The sequence below is a fragment of the Bos mutus genome, chromosome 7, assembly GCF_027580195.1.
Source record: "Bos mutus isolate GX-2022 chromosome 7, NWIPB_WYAK_1.1, whole genome shotgun sequence".
Lineage (NCBI taxonomy): Eukaryota > Metazoa > Chordata > Mammalia > Artiodactyla > Bovidae > Bos > Bos mutus.
Window position 1 is genome coordinate 26,062,721 of NC_091623.1, and position 16,546 is coordinate 26,079,266.

The 16,546-nt window shown below is 36.9% G+C and overlaps 1 protein-coding gene across 3 annotated transcripts in view; it reads right to left on the reverse strand.

Moving 5' to 3' along the window:
* The window catches only part of SKIC3 (SKI3 subunit of superkiller complex), a 101,645-nt gene that overhangs the window by 70,376 nt on the left and 14,723 nt on the right, over window positions 1-16,546 (reverse strand). For all 3 annotated transcript variants that reach the window (XM_070373152.1, XM_005899305.3, XM_070373153.1), the window contains 8 exons: window positions 14,296-14,394; window positions 14,079-14,187; window positions 5,477-5,617; window positions 4,565-4,666; window positions 3,435-3,574; window positions 1,383-1,469; window positions 1,196-1,299; window positions 315-441 (listed from right to left, as the gene is read on the reverse strand). In XM_070373152.1, the coding sequence (XP_070229253.1) occupies window positions 315-441; window positions 1,196-1,299; window positions 1,383-1,469; window positions 3,435-3,574; window positions 4,565-4,666; window positions 5,477-5,617; window positions 14,079-14,187; window positions 14,296-14,394 (909 nt within the window). The remainder of the gene's footprint in view (window positions 1-314; window positions 442-1,195; window positions 1,300-1,382; window positions 1,470-3,434; window positions 3,575-4,564; window positions 4,667-5,476; window positions 5,618-14,078; window positions 14,188-14,295; window positions 14,395-16,546) is intronic.

Genomic DNA, 16,546 nt, shown 5'->3' on the forward strand with positions numbered 1-16,546 from the left:
GAAGTATATAAGACTCATACACTGATAAAAGCAGAGTAGAATTACCTAAAAGCAATATTGTTTTCCAAAGGTAATTATGTTTCATTTTCTATAACATATGTTTCTTAAATCAGTAACTTTTACAATTTTATGGTTTAATTTTCTCCTAGAAAACCCATACAACATTCTCACAAAACCTTAGGCGTGAGAGATGAAACACAAAACAAACAATTCAGTAAAGAGTAATCTGAAGTACCTAACTTATTTGGTTATCAATATTTATTATTTTATAACAAATCCATTCCAACTAAGAACTAAATGATAGAATGTGTCACCTTTAAAAAGTGGGTCAGAGCCTTTGTTTTATCTTTTCTTGTTTCTTCACCCATGGACCAATATGTTAACCCAAGTTGGTAATGATATTCAGCAACTTCAGGATCTTTTTCAAGAGCTTGCTGAAAACTAAGTCACAAAAGGGAAGGATGGCATATTTAGATAGGGAGGTAGGCAGGTAGACAGATTAAAAAAATTAGAAGACCCCTAACTGGAACACTAAAAGTTTGAGTAATTCAAAGACGCCAAATTAGAAACAAGCTGTGGCTTCCTTGGTGGCTCAGTCGGTAAAGAATCTGCTGCAGTACCAGAAACCCAGGTTTGATCCCTGGGTCCAAAAGATCCTCTGGAGAAGAGAATGGCTACCCACTCCAGTATTCTTGCCTGGAAAATTCAATGGACAGAGGAGCCTGGTGGGCTACAGTCCATGGGGTTGCAATGAGTCAGACATGACTAAGCAATTAATACTGGGACTTAGGATTTAGGTCATGAAGGGAAAAAAAAAAAAAAGAAGAAGAACTTAAAACCAAACAGTTACACATACTTATTGACCATATGATTAGCTAATGAGATTTCAAAAATCCACCATGAAATTTTCCATATTTACTGTGCTATATAAAAAAAATATATTTTTAAAAAATAGTAAAGCTTACAAAGAGCAAACTTATGCAAAACTAGATCTTTATCTGGACATGAATTTGAGCAAACTCCAGAAGAGAGTGGAGAAAAGAGGAGCCAACAATCCATGGGGTGACAGAGTTGGACACAGCTTAGCAACAACAAAAACAATGAAAATCTTTATCAGATTCCTTCAGTTCGAATTTTCAAGAAATAATAAATTAAGACATGTCTAGATTTATGAGCAATCTAAATATATCCTCACCATTTTTCTGCTTGTAGATAGTCCTTTTTGGTAAAATGAATCAAAGCCTCCAGGGCATGCACTTCAGTTAGGTCAGGGTAAGAAGAGAGAAGGTCTTCCATAATCTATAAAGTATACATCTATCAATTCCATATCCAGACAAATATAATTTTTAACTTAAAAACCCAGCTTAAATGAAAACACCAACCTTTGAAGCTTCATCTAATGAGCCCTTGTTTAGATAGGCCAAGCCTTTGAGAACCAAAAGTCCTGGGATATTATTTGCATCAGAAACCTAGAAAATAATTTAAAGAATTGCTATAAATCTCCCACAACACAGTGCAGCAGAGTTTACTTTAACTAAATAATAACCAAAGTATAAAGACTCAGATAGAGGTCCTGATTTCTATCACTATTAACACTTTCATTCTTTGTAATCTTTTCATTAAAGAAAATTTCAAATATATCAGAAAGTTAGAGAATAGCATAATAAACCCACATCTACTTATCATTCAGTTTCAAAATTATTAACTCAAAGCCAATCTTTTACCATCTGTATTTCTACCCATTTCATCAAATTCCTGCTTAGATTATCCCCAAATTATAAATTTTCACTTGACAGTTCAGTATCTATATTTAATAAATTTGTTTTTAATAACATAATACACTACCATCATAAACACGTATGCAAAAGCAATAATACATCCTTAACATCATCAAATAATTAGCCAGTATTCAAATTTATCATTTGTCTCATAAAATATTTAAACAATTTGTTTTAATCAAATCTAAATAAGGGGCATAATTTCCACTGGTTGATATGTCTCTTAAGTTTCTTTTAATTTATAGACTTCTCTTCCATCTCTTTTTTTTTTTTGATCCCTTACTATCGAAAATACAGGCTACTGTCATCATTTCTCAGAGTCTGGCATTTGATAAATGTGTTCTCATGGTACTGACATGTTACCTGATCCCCTGTATCTTCTATAAATCAGTAGGTCTAGAAGTTTGGTCTGTTAGGTTTGATGCTCTGGCAAGAATACCTCGTGTGTACCTGCTCCAGGTTTCGTCTACTTGTTTCTTTTCTCTTGATGTTTTAATCCATTTCAGACTGGAAAATAGTGATTTTCCGATTCTATCATTCCTTCTTTCCTTACTCAGTGGCATAATTCAACAAAGAGAAGATTCTTCTCTCAGTATCTATTTGATTATTCTGAGGAACAGTTCATAAAAGACACAAAAGGTACTTTTTTCTTTCTAACTGGTCCCTTAGCATCCTTCAAAGATTCACTTTATTAAGCATGTTTCATTGATTTTTTTGGTATCAACATTAACATGAGGATTTAAGTATAAATGATGTATTTTAATCTAATGCAGTTACTAGTTCCCAAAGCATCCCCTTTTTAGTCTGCAAAAATCAATTCATGCTAGCTCCTGAACCCTTCTGAGATAATTCTATAGCCATTTATAATTTTTTTGATTTCTTGCATTATAAGATGTTCTGGACTCTTCTTGTACATTTTCTGTCTCAGACTTGGATTCCACCAGTTCTTCCAGAAACTCATCTTTTTTTGTAAAAAAGAAAACTATGGAAAGACCTCTCCAAAGCATCTACACAAAACACACTGTTGATGAAGACAAGAAGACAAGTAGAAACAAGAAAATAAGATACTAGGTTTTGAAGGATTCTGACAGCTGTTCTAATTTTAAAGAAATACTATGAAATGCAAAGCCCTTTGAAATATATAAAACAAGGACTTTTTTTCTAAAAATTAAAAACTCTGCAATATACTGAGTGATATAATTTCAGTTTTACCAAAAAATAGCCTTTATCTGAAAAATATCTCTAAAGGCACCATGAAACTACTAGTGTCTTCAATAATAAGACAATAATAAGTGACAATTCTTGTCAATAATCTATGAAATATTATCTGAAGGGCAAAATTTAGAATTTCAAATTAATAATAATCAAGTAGTTATAACCCCAGAGGGCAAACAGTGAAAAGGAGGATAAGAGCAAGAATAAGAAAGAAACTGCATCATATGAAAAACATTGTAAGCACTTAACCAAGAAGCAAACAAATAACTTGAGGAGTTTCCAAGTGTGTAAATAACTTACAGAAGTGCAGATTTAGTGAATTCATACCTCTAACACAAAGTTTTCCTAAGTAACTATTTGTGGCAAGGAGAGAATGGTTGATGCCCGGTTGACCAGAAACTAAATATTAATAACGAAGGGAAAATTCAATGATAAGACTACCTGATCAAGAGTACGAATTGCTTCCTCTGAAGATTCATAATCTGAGAGTTTAATCAAAGCCTCTGCTTTCAAACGAAGACAAAGATTCTTCTGATGCAGACTGCCACCAGACACACCAAGATTATCTATATTCTTCAGAGCTGACAAAAGGAAGGACAGCCAAATGAAGACAACCAAAACACTTCACTTTCATTTCTTAAGGGTAACATAACAAATTACAGATATATAAACTGTTGAAACAATATACATGAAGAACAATTCAAAGCTAAATATAAATTTTTCCCTGAACTCTTTATGAAAATACCTGAATTTAAAACAGATCAAAATTTAAAATTGCTATCTTCACATAACATATAATAAAACTGAACATCCTGAAACACAACAATGGCTGTCTATATCTGCTATATAGCAGAGGTTAACCCTTAGCCAAAGCATCTATCACAGAAATAGCCCATTAAAGATAAGGGAAGGGTAAAGAAGCTGAATTAGGATGAACCACGGTAAATTATTTCTCAGCTGCAGAAGTAAGGTCACCAACTAGGTCAAGAGCAGTGAATCGCTTTCCTGATTTCTGACACCCACACCTGACCCATGTGAACATATTCAAATAAGCTCTAAGATACCTTTCTTTGTCTATTATCTACATTAGAGGAATCAAGAATCTACACTGGAGTGAAGGTTGTAGAACACACCAGAAACTTCCCGATTACACACAGCATCACCACGTAAGCCTAAAGTGGCTTTATCAAAATTCCAACTATAAGTAACCTTGGAAAAATACTCACTGTTGGTTTAAAAATAAATATAGTAGTAGACATGCATACAGACTTGATGGGCTTTTTTTTCACTTCTACTTTTATTTCTTTTTTAATTTTTTAAATTAAATTTATTTATTTTAATTAGAAGCTAATTACTTTACAATATTGTATTGGTTTTGCCATACATCAACATGAATCTGCCACTGGTGTACACGTGTTCCCAATCCTGAACCCCTCTCCTGATGGGTTTTTAATCTCCCCAGTAAAATTTAAATTAGCTGTCAACTTAGAATACAAAATAAAGCACCACCATCGTTCTTCCTTAAGACGAGAAGCAGCAGGGTTGACCACCCTTAAAGATGTCAAGAATACCTTGGTTGCATGAAAGAACAGCTTCCTTAGGTTTATGCATTCTTACTTGGGCTTCTGCTAGATGATACCATCCAGCTGTGCAGAGGGGGCTTTCCTTTATCCCTAAGAAGATAACAGCAATCACAAAGTCCAAGGTTTCCATCACTACTGAGGTGAACAGCCCTGCCACCCACTCCCCAAATGAGTCTCCTCCCCTCTCCCTTGTCACCCATCTGACCAGTCACAAAGTCACACTGATTCCATGCCCATCACTTCAGTTGGGATCTCCATCACCCATCCCAGATCAGTGCAAGTGCTTGCCCTCTACTCAAATTCATTCTCTACACTGTAGTCAGAATATTTCTAAAAATACATATGGGATTATGAAATCCCTATACTTAAGACGTCCAATGGTTCCCAATTGGATAACACACAAACTCCTTAATGAGGTTTGCAAGGCCCCTCTCCAGCCTCAATCGTTCTCATACTTCCTTTTCCAATCTCCCTGAATGGCCAGGAGTGCCACGAATGCCAGCTTTTCTCTCGCCTCAGGCCATCTCAACTCTCAGCCCACAGCACCCTCCCCACCACCAGGCTTTCTATCTGTCACTCAGATCTCAATCTGAATCAAAGTTCATCCAGAAACATCATACTGGGCAAGACTAAACTAAAGCCTCCTAAGGATGGAGACATTATCTTTATTTTATAGATAAAAACAATAAGACATAAAGAGTTTAATGAACTTTCCTAAGGTCTTGAAATTTGTGAATGGCAGAGTTGGAATTCAAACTTAAGCAGACTCCAGAATATGTATGTACATTTTTTTTTTGCTTCTATCCTAAATATATACATTCCTTAAAGAAAGGCCCAAAGATAAATAACTGCTGACTGACACCTATACCTCATGTTATACTCTGCACCCCACACACTTACCTTCTGTTAAGTTCCTAACAGCATCTTCGTACTTTTTGTCTTGTAATGCTTTAATGCCTAAACCTATGAGACCTGTACCACTTTGGGGATCCATTTCCACTAGTCTACAACAATACTGTTCTCCCTCATCAGTAAGACTTCCTGGAATTAAAAGAAAAAGTTATTAGCATACGTATACCAATATGTGCCAAAACCTACGCACCATAAATCTTTTTAAGATGTAAGTTTTTGAAAAATTAAATCTCAAAAGCTGGCTTCTTACAAACACCTCCACATTCTGATTCCAGGAATTCAAAACTTAAATAGATCAACAAATCTAGAAAATATTAACATTTCATTTAAAAAAAAATCATGTTCCTTCTTGTTCTTAAATACCAGAAGTAGAAACCACTTTATTCACAGCAGTATCAGTAAACCAAACCTGCTGTCATACTCAAGGGTTTCACACAAGAAACCTATGGCTACTTGTCATAATGCTAAGACTCAGCCACCGCTTGCCACCAGGTCTCCCTTTTCTATTCAGCAGTACAATTTTGGTTGTTATATGAAGGAATTCTTGTCAAAGGACAGAATCTTCGCTAATTTCTCCCTGGACAACAATGTACTGCCAGAGATGAGACACCCAAGGTGCCAGATGCAGTGGACTCGTCCAGCACACGGCACCCTATACAAAGACTGAGTCACGTTCTTCTCAGGCTTACAAGTTCAGCACTACATTTTTGCATTCTTTCAAAACTTCCTTTTCCTATGTAAGTTAACAGTTAAGCTTACGTAGTAATCATTCAGTGTCTGCATTTTGAATTTATTTTGGTAAAAATAATTAGCTTAGAAAACATTGTAGGTTCTGTTGTATTTCCATTTTCTCAAACCACAATCAATCCCAAGATTCCTGTTCCCAGAAAAGCAGAAAAACAGGTGGAAAAGAAGGCTTCTGTTTTGAGAATAAACTGTGAATACCATTCACCACTTTAATAAATTGTTTAATCACATAAGAAAATTCTTAAAAAGTAATTTAGACAGTAATTTACAACTTGAAGCAATAAACAAGGGAATAAATAAAAACAGGTTAACTGAAAAAAGACCTGATGCTTATGTATTTATGTAAAACAGTCACAAACCACATATGGAACCACTGTTTCAGCAACAGATATTAAAGGTGAATTCTTTGCATGATACCATTTAGCTTACATATTTACACAAAATTTTCAAAACCAAACATACAACAATGCATAATCCCTAAATAATATTTTACATATTAACTTAGAAGTCCAAGTTGGCGCCAAAGATTCACAGAATTCATAATGGCTAAAGAATTAAAATTTCAATACTATTTGGTGAAATGTGAGAATCAATTGGAAGAAATATTACTTTGGTTACTAAGCCAGAAAGAAGAAGCCTGATTCTACACAAGAATTCTCCTTCTGTCAACATGTTCTATCGCTTCTATAAATATGAATTCCAAGAATAGACATGCCTAGTTTCATACACCCTGCATCCTCCAAAAGCAAACCAATGGGGTCCCCCCCTCTATTTTATCCAGTGGTATTGTCTAAACTATCAGATATCAGAATAACCTGGAAGACTTTTTAAAACCAAAAATGCTGAGCTCCACTCTCAAAGTTTCTGATTCAGGATTCAGCAGGTCTGCTATTAGCCCTGAGAATCTGCATTTCTAACAAGTTCTCAGGTGATACTCCTGGTCCAGAGATCATACTTTAAGAACCACCAGTCTACAGTATTTGCCAATACCATATGCCCACTGTATTACTAGCTTTATGACAGGTATACCCTGCCTTTGCTGTCTCTGTAACTAAACAGTCATTTCTGAAAGATAGGGGCTAGTATAGTATCTTACACATGGCAGACATTCATTAAATATTGTAATGATCTTTTAAAAATACCATTACGAGGCTTTACTATTGGCTCAGCGGTGAGGAATCCCCGCCAGTGCAAGAGACATGAGTTCAGTCCTTGGGCTGGGAAGATCCCATGTGCTGTGGAGCAGAGGGCCTATGAGTCACAACAACTGAGCCTCTGCTCCAGAGCCTGGGAGATGTGACCACTAAGCCCACATGCCATAACTGCTGAAGCCCAGGTGTCCTGGGGCCCATACTCCACAAGAGACACCACCACCAAGAGAGGCCCTCACACCGCGGCTGGGAAGTGGCCCCCACTCGCTGCAACCAGGGAAAAGCCCACACAGCAGCGAAAACCCAGCACAGCTAAAGGGAAAAACTTAAAAAAAATTAATACCGTAATAACAGATGTCCCAAAAGGCTGAGTCTATGAATAGGCAAATGGCTGAGAATTACTATGGAGAATTAAAAACAGTCACCATTCTAAAAAAGAAAATAAAATGGCTACTAAAATTTTATCTTCAATTTCTACTCAACTGAGTCAAAACTCTCTTACTCCATAAAAACACAATTCATGACAGGCTATCCTGGCTATCACAACTGCCCTGATTACAGAAAACACACCTAAGATGAAAAGAAGACAAGCCAGTCAGGCATCTTTCCAATGAACATCCACACTGAGTGTAAGCAAAGTGTGACTAAGAGATGAAAAGGGTTTCCAAAAGGTCCAGGAACATGAAAACCTTTTAAAAGAAGGTAAATTTTTCTAACATACTCCCTTTGTTAACATCTGGGAGCACAATTATAGAAACAAAATGAGATTTGAGGAAACTATATTCACGTCAAGCCCTTAAGAACATACTCTCTACATATGATCAAGTGGCACTTAGAGGATTTCTCTACAGTGTTCACAAAAACCATCAACAGTAATAACGACACAAGGAATATTCCAGCTTCAACTCTCAATCCACTTCTCCATACTAATTCTTATTGAAAATACTACCTATACAAATGTTGGAGACAAAACCAGAGAGGAAACAGACTTCATTAATCTGAATAGAAAATCATTTACTTATCTGCTCTTTTTAACATTTAAAAGATTCCAAGATTCCAGATTCAGTGACTTTAAAACAGTTTGGCCATATTACCTTTATTTATCAATAAGGCAAGTAAGAGGCACTGCCCTGGTGGTCCAGTGGTTAAGGCTCTGTGCTCCCAGTGCAGGAGACCCGGGTTTGATCCCTGGTCAGGGATCTAGATCCCACATGCCACAACTAAAGATCCCAAACATTGCAACAAAGACCCCACACAGCCAAATAAAAAAATAAACAGGGCAAGCTAGACATGGAGCTGATAAAAGATGTTCTGAAAAGGTTCAGAGCAGGTGCTAAGTAATAGCTGTAAGAATTCTGTTTTCTAAAGTTTATCACAAAAAAAGGCAAGAGGTGTTTTTTTTTTAATAACTATATTATTTCTGACATCCCAAAGGAATCCATCAGTGCCATAGAACTTTATTTTTTTTTAAATAGCCTAGCTTGGGAGGGAGAAAAACAGCATGTACTCATTTCTTTATTTCCACCTGGATTTTCTAATATTTCTAGAACACAAAACCTTACACTCTTTTCTGTTTGAAGAACCAAGTCCTTTTTTATCTTCCCCCATTTCAGCAATAAAGCAAAACAAAATAAATCAAAAAAGGTCATTTAGCATGAAATAACATTTCATCAGGCGAAAGCTATTCACTACTTGTTATGTGAAGCTTTATAAACAGAGTCATTTCGAAAACACATCTTCAAGCCTCAACATGCAAAGGAGGACAAAGGAGAACGGATCTATTTGTCCTCAGTGGAAAAGAACTCAGTGATTAACTGCTGTTGAAGTAGCAAATTCTGCAGGCACTGAAGTACTCTGGGGGAGGATAGATCAGCCTTTAGGAGGCCTTCCAGATTTTCAAAAGTTCTTAATATACAGAAACTTCAGCTTCAAGGAGCAACGAAAATATGAAAAAGAAAGAAACCATTAAGCACAGCTTCCTACTGTCCTGCCTTAACAATTAAGCTCTCACCCCAGAATAATGCTGCTGCTGCTGCTGCTGCTGCTGCTAAGTCACTTCAGTCGTGTCCAACTCTGTGCAACCCCATAGACCGCAGCCCACCAGGCTCCCCCGTCCCTGGGATTCTCCAGGCAAGAACACTGGAGTGGGTTGCCAGCTACACCTCCTGTATTTAACGTGTCCAAGTCTGCACTGCTCCATTCCGAAAACCCTCACAACGAACATTCCAGCAGGGAAAGAAGCTGTCCCACATGGATAAATATCCACCAACCCACTCCCCTTTGCCAGGATATAGAGCTCTCTTTCAACTCTGCAAATTACCCATCCTCAAAACCTCTTTGAGAATGATTTTTTTTTTTTTCACATAAACCAACACCCTCTCTAATCAAACGGCATAACCCCTTTGCTATCTCTTTACTAAAATATTTTGTCAAGTATTGAATTTACAGGCAAAAGTCTGCAGACTACTTTTTTTTCTTTGGTTTTGTTTTTTAGTTCATTTTTAATTAAAGGATAAGTATTTTACATGCAAACTATTTGTTGATCCCACTTCTACAATTTTGTAGGCTTTTGGGGATATGAAGGCATATTTACTCGACAAATTCACATTACAGGGTTATATGTGCCTCTTAAGAAAACGTTTAATTAGTTTTCAAAAAGAAATGTCAGAGTATCTTCATGTGAGCAGGTCAAGAATGAATAGCTGAACAGGAACAGAAACAAAAGGGTAAACTCCAGCCATTAATTTATCAATCACAATTGTAAACACAGAAAAATGGCTGGAAGATGGATACCAGGGGCTACACGATAAAGAAAACCAGTCCGCTTATCTTGGGAACACACTGGCCTCAAGTTAAAGTTTGAAGAAACTGAGTGATTTAGAACTAAGCTTCCTATTAGAGCAAAACAAAATAAAAACCATACATACAAGCTCTAAGCATGCTTCTGGTACTGAAAGTCTCTCAGTAGGCATCCTCCTCCTTGACCGCAAGGCAACGCCCATAATGTTAACTAGCTCTTTCTTCTTGAAAGTCTCCTTCCAGGTGACACCACTGCAATTCCCCTTCTCCTCTAAAAGTCTATTATCCCCTTTCACACTTCCTCCTCCCGTCCCTTAAATGAAGTCAGTCTGTCCCTGGATTGCTTCCCTTTATACCTGCTCTCCACTTCTTCCTCCTCTTTTCTCATCATGTATTCTAAATTTCAATTCACTCACTTTGATTAAAAAAGACAGCCCTACTAAAGGCCTCTTAATCATAAAACTAGTTGCTCAATCTCTCACGACAGCTCACCCTTGTGAAATGCTTTCCTTGCCTTCTGTCTTGCTTTTTATCGAGGTCCCCCTCTTTCCTCTCTGACCTCTTCACTTCTCTGTCCTCCATTTCCTTCTTCCCCCTCTTCCTCCCTTTCCACACAAGGCACATTATACATGTTTCTGCTCTTCAGGCATCCTCTGAAGTCGTCCACTCCATTCCCTTTCACCTACACGCAAATGGTGTCCAAGCCTTAAAACTAGCCTTTGTACTGCTCTCTCGAGAGTAAACCCTGATGAGCATTCCCCTCTGAACACCCGTTAACACCTCCTCTCAACAACTTACCTTTGTACAAACCATCATTCCATATTAGTACAACTTTTCAGGAAAGCCCAAAATTAAAATTGATTTCTCCCTCCTTTCACCTCTAAAAAAATCTCTATTGTCTTCATTTACCTGTTACTTTCAGTTGCTATCATATTCCCAGTTCATTCGTTCCTACAGTTCATTTGTTCTTAGTATCACTTATTCTATCCAATCTAGTCTATTTTCTGTACAATATATCCTGCAAACCAAGTTAGAGACTTTATACTTCATAAGCTACTCACTACGACACTTCTGCGCTTCCCGAGTGGCATTAGCGGCAAAGAATCCACCTACCAATGCAGGAGACGCGAGAGATGTAGGTTCGATCCCTAGGTCAGGAAGATCCCCTGGAGGAAATGGCAACCCACTCCAGTATTCTTGCCTGAAAAATTCCCTGGACAGAGGAGTCTAGCAGGCTACAGTCCAAGGGGTCACAAAATATCGGCCACAACTGAGCGTGCACAACACTTACAACGTTTGCTTTTCTCACGTTAGAGCAAAGTGCTCTTCCACGTCTATCTTGGACTCAGTTAAAGTAAGGAGAAGGGGATCCATTTACTGCTCACCATAAAAAAATCACAGACTGAAGGTAAGAGTTCAGGACTTCAACTCAGGCACGAGAGGGGAAAAAATACAAGTTGGACTTAGAAGGGGAAGTCAGAGTAGGCAGAGTCAAGATTGGTATAATGAGATTTCTGTAATAGGAATTTTCCCTCAATTATCTTTAGCGGTAATTTTCGACCATTTTTCAATTATGGAATATGTGACGGTCAGTAACAAACAAAGCATTCCCAAGTGTATACTCATTTAGCAACAAAGTGAAAAAACTTAGCTTAGGAAAGCTCTGCACCAACTCACAATCACTACCACACTGGTACTGGTACTGTTAATTCCATCCCAATGACTGACTTCAATGAACTTTATTTGTATCAGGTGAATACACACATGGACAGGAGTGATATTCAAGTTATTTTTAAAGCACCTGTTCAGCACAGACCCTGGCAAAAAAGGACAGCAGCTGCTATGAAAACCAATATAGTCAACATTCTGTAAACTGATAGGCACAAGACATCTACAGCTGCAAGTTGTGGCAACTCCCAGCAGGCTAGCTGTCATCACCTCTCTCTCTTCCCCCAGAGAAAGCACACAACGAAGCAAGAGCACTGAGCACACACTAAGACACACTATCTGACTTGAATTCTGCTCTGTTTTATTGAAAAAGCAGATCATTCACAAACTTCATTACTTTATCATATTTAACAATGTACTTGTGTGACAATGACATACGACATAACATCAACACTGAGAATGCTTATCATTAACAAAATCTTCTCCAGGACATTTATATCCCTATGTAATACAGTCTAAACTACTTAACTGAAACAGATCTTAGTCTTTCTACTACAGCAAATAAAACTATTCTACTATTCCCCCAAACTGCACCTAGCTCCATACCTCTGCTCATGCCATGGGGAGTATCTTTCACCTCCTCCTGTTCATCTAATTTCTATGGAAAATTCAAGACCTTCTCCAATTCCCACCTTCCAAAAGACCTTACTAATCAACAATGAATTCAGTTCAGTTCTGTTCAGTCGCTCAGTCGTGTCCTACTCTTTGCGACCCCATGAATCGCAGCAAGCCAGGCCTCCCTGTCCATCACCATCTCCTGGAGTTTACTCAAACTCACGTCCATCGAGTTGGTGATGCCATCCAGCCATCTCATCCTCCATCTGCCCCTTTTCCTCCTGCCCCCAACCCCTCCCAGCATCAGAGTCTTTTCCAATGAGTCAACTCTTCACATGAGGTGGCCAAAGTACTGGAGTTTCAGCTTTAGCATCATTCCTTCCAAAGAACACCCAGGGCTGATCTCCTTCAGAATGAACTTGTTGGATCTCCTTGCAGTCCAAGGGACTCTCGAGAGTCTTCTCCAACACCACACTTCAAAAGCATCGATTCTTCAGCACTCAGCTTTCTTCACAGTCCAACTCTCACATCCATACATGACCACTGGAAAAACCATAGCCTTGACTAGACAGACCTTTGTTGGCAAAGTAATGTCTCTGCTTTTGAATATGCTATCTAGGTTGGTCATAACTTTTCTTCCAAGGATTGAGCGTCTTTTAATTTCATGGCTGCAGTCATCATCTGCAGTGATTTTGGAGCCCAAAAAGATTAAGTCTGACACTGTTTCCAGTTTCCCCATCTATTTCCCATGAAGTGATGGGACCAGATGTCATGATCTTCGTTTTCTGAATATTAAGCTTTAAGCCAACTTTTTCACTCTCCTCTTGCACTTTCATCAAGAGGCTTTTTAGTTCCTCTTCACTTTCTGCCATAAGGGTGGTGTCATCTGCATAGCTGAGGTTATTGATATTTCTCCCGGCAATCTTGATTCCAGCTTGTGCTTCTTCCAGCCCAGAGTTTCTCATGATGTACTCTGCACAGAAGTTAAATAAGCAGGGTGACAATATACAGTCTTGACGTACTCCTTTTCCTATTTGGAACCAGTCTGTTGTTCCATGTCCAGTTCTAACTGTTGCTTCCTGACCTGCATACAGGTTTCTCAAGAGGCAGGTCAGGTGGTCTGGTATTTCCATCTCTTTCAGAATTTTCCACAGTTTATTGTGATCCACACAGTCAAAGGCTTTGGCATAGTCAATAAAGCAGAAGTAGATGTTTTTCTGGAACTCTCTTGCTTTTTCAACGATCCAGTGGATGTTGGCAATTTGATCTCTGGTTCCTCTGCCTTTTCTAAAACCAGCTTGAACATCTGGAAGTTCACGATTCACGTATTGCTGAAGCTTGGCTTGGAGAATTTTGAGCATTACTTTACTAGCATGTGAGACGAGTGCAATTGTACAATGAACTCGGTGGCTCACAATTCCCTGTGTCACTATACTTTCCTGTATTTCTTAGCCTTTTCATGTGCATAAAGACTAACTATCATACCTCCTCTCATGTCCAGAAATACTGAAATAATACTTTACAAGCAATAGGCAATAAAGCAATTTTTGATTGACATCAACATTACTCTCAGATCTCTAGGACACACAATATAATAAAGAAGAAATTACCTGATTCAATTAAATGTAAACAAAGCACTTCTAATGGATATTGTACAGTGGGATAGATGTTTATCATTCCTTCACAGGCCTTCTTCAACCTAGCAGTCTCATGAGGAAACTTGAAAAAAAAAAAGTAAAATAAACTGAGTAGCAGTAAAATATATTTATGAATACGTTCCTCATTAGAATAGAAAAGTCATATTAGAAATTTTAAAAATCAACTTACTTTGGATAAACACTGAATGAAATGTTTATAAAGCACTTGGTGATCTTCGCTAGGAATCTTATCTGATAAGCCCAATGCATTCTCAAAAGCAGTTAAAAGCTGAAACAAAGAAACAAAAAAACTATCATCTGTAGTTTACTTAAGTGACAAATGTAACAAACAGTTGAACACAGAAGACTCACTTATACAAAGGACACCCTCAACTAGTAACTGCAAATATGTTTATTGTCTGGCCCTGACAATTTCAATGAGGGGAAAAAATGTATAAGCTTGGAATACATCCCAACTCCAACTGGCCAGCAGACTGCACTGAACTGAGGGACAACTATAAACTGCTTAACAACAGTAATGAAATGTTCCCTTAAGTGCTTGCTGCTCTCTACTAAGGAGTTAAGAGGTGTAGTCTCATATGTCAGTGTAGCTTCTATTGCCCAGATCACTTTTAAAACATCCCTTCTGAAATCACCAGTACAGTCTTTGGAACATCTTCATAATAGCAAATCTTCAATCTCAAAAACAAAATGTTTCTGAAGTCATACTTTTGATAAAAGAAAATCAGAGATATGACTGAACTGTAATGAGATCATTTCCTTTATACAGTACTATTAACTGACTTTGAGGAAAATTCCAAAAGAAGCCTTCTAAATGTTTCCTCAGCAAAAACAGCAATACCTGAATCCAAGGCAAGCACTTTTAAAGAGTACCATTCATTTGGTTACATAAGTTTCCATTTTTCACAATGAATTTCCATGACTGTATAATGAAAATTCATAATACAGTTCACCATCTCAAATTCTTTTTGTAAAGGATGACGTGAAGTCTGTATAAGTAAGTAAAATTTTACTGCTCTGATAAAGTTAATGATCTTGAAGAAAATAAAAAAAGAAGCCTAACAAAGTCAAGCATGCACAATAGGTTCAAAAACATAATAAAGAAATTAATCCATATGTAAAATATATGACAAATTTTTTTCTCTGAACACAAATGAAGCAGAGTATCACTAGCATTCAGCTTGAAAATAACTGCCCCCCAATACTTTTATCCTATTTTTAACAGCTAGAAATTAATTATTAAAATGACAAGTATAATTAATTCTCTTCCCTGAAGTAGTACAGTATGGATTTTTTTAAATTTTACTTATTTCAGCATGTCTCTGATACTCCGGTAACCTATACTATTTTAAAGAAATAATGAAGTCAAATATGAAGATGTGATTTAAGAGAAATCAATAAATCACCTAATTTTGTCACCATTCAATTTCTTTCTACAAGTGAATCTATATACCAGTAAATCAATATATACAATGGAGATAAGATAGTCCCTTCAACAAGTGGTGCTGGGAAAACTGGACAGCTATGTGCAAAATAATGAAATTAGAGTACTTCCTACAAACATATAGAGTACATATACAAAAATAAACTCAAAAGGGATTAAAGACCTTAATGTAAGACCAGAAACTATAAAACTCTTAGAGGAAAACAAAGGCAGAAGACTCTCTGACATAAACCACAGCAAAATCCTTTATGACCCAACTCCTAGAGTAATGGAAATAAAAATAAACAAATTGGATGTAATTAAACTTAAAAGCTTTTGCACAGCAAAGGGAATTATAAACAAGGTGAAAAGACAACCCTCAGAATGGGAGAAAATAATAGCAAATGAAACAACTGACAAAGGATTAATTCTCCAATATACAAATGAATGAAAATCTTATTCTCATATTTTCATTCCTAGCACTTAGGACATTGCCTGACATACAGTAATAGTTTCCCCATACTTTCTGATTAAAGGAACAAATGAGTGAGTGAACAAATGAAGAAAGAGCTTCCAATCTTACGCAGAATCTATAATTGTTAACATTTTAAAATTCTATTCAATTTAACAAGTGTACATTGAGTGCTTATTTACTATAATAAGAAATTAAGTTTACCTTTAAACTTACAAAAAATATAATGATGAAAATATTTTTCATTTACAGTTCAAAACCAGTGGTTTTTTAATAGTCTTTTAAAAATTCTTTTCAATTACTTGAAAAGCTGCAGTTTAAAAAGGAATACTGCTAGGAATAAGCAATCCAGATACTAAATATAAACACTCTAAATATAATAGTCTACTACTGACAAGGGATTAATCTCCAAAATACATTTAATACAAATACTTTATGCAGCTCAACAACAACAAAAAGAAAAACCAAATAACCCCAGCAAAAACCGAGTGCAAGATCTAAACAGACATTCCTCCAAAGAAGACA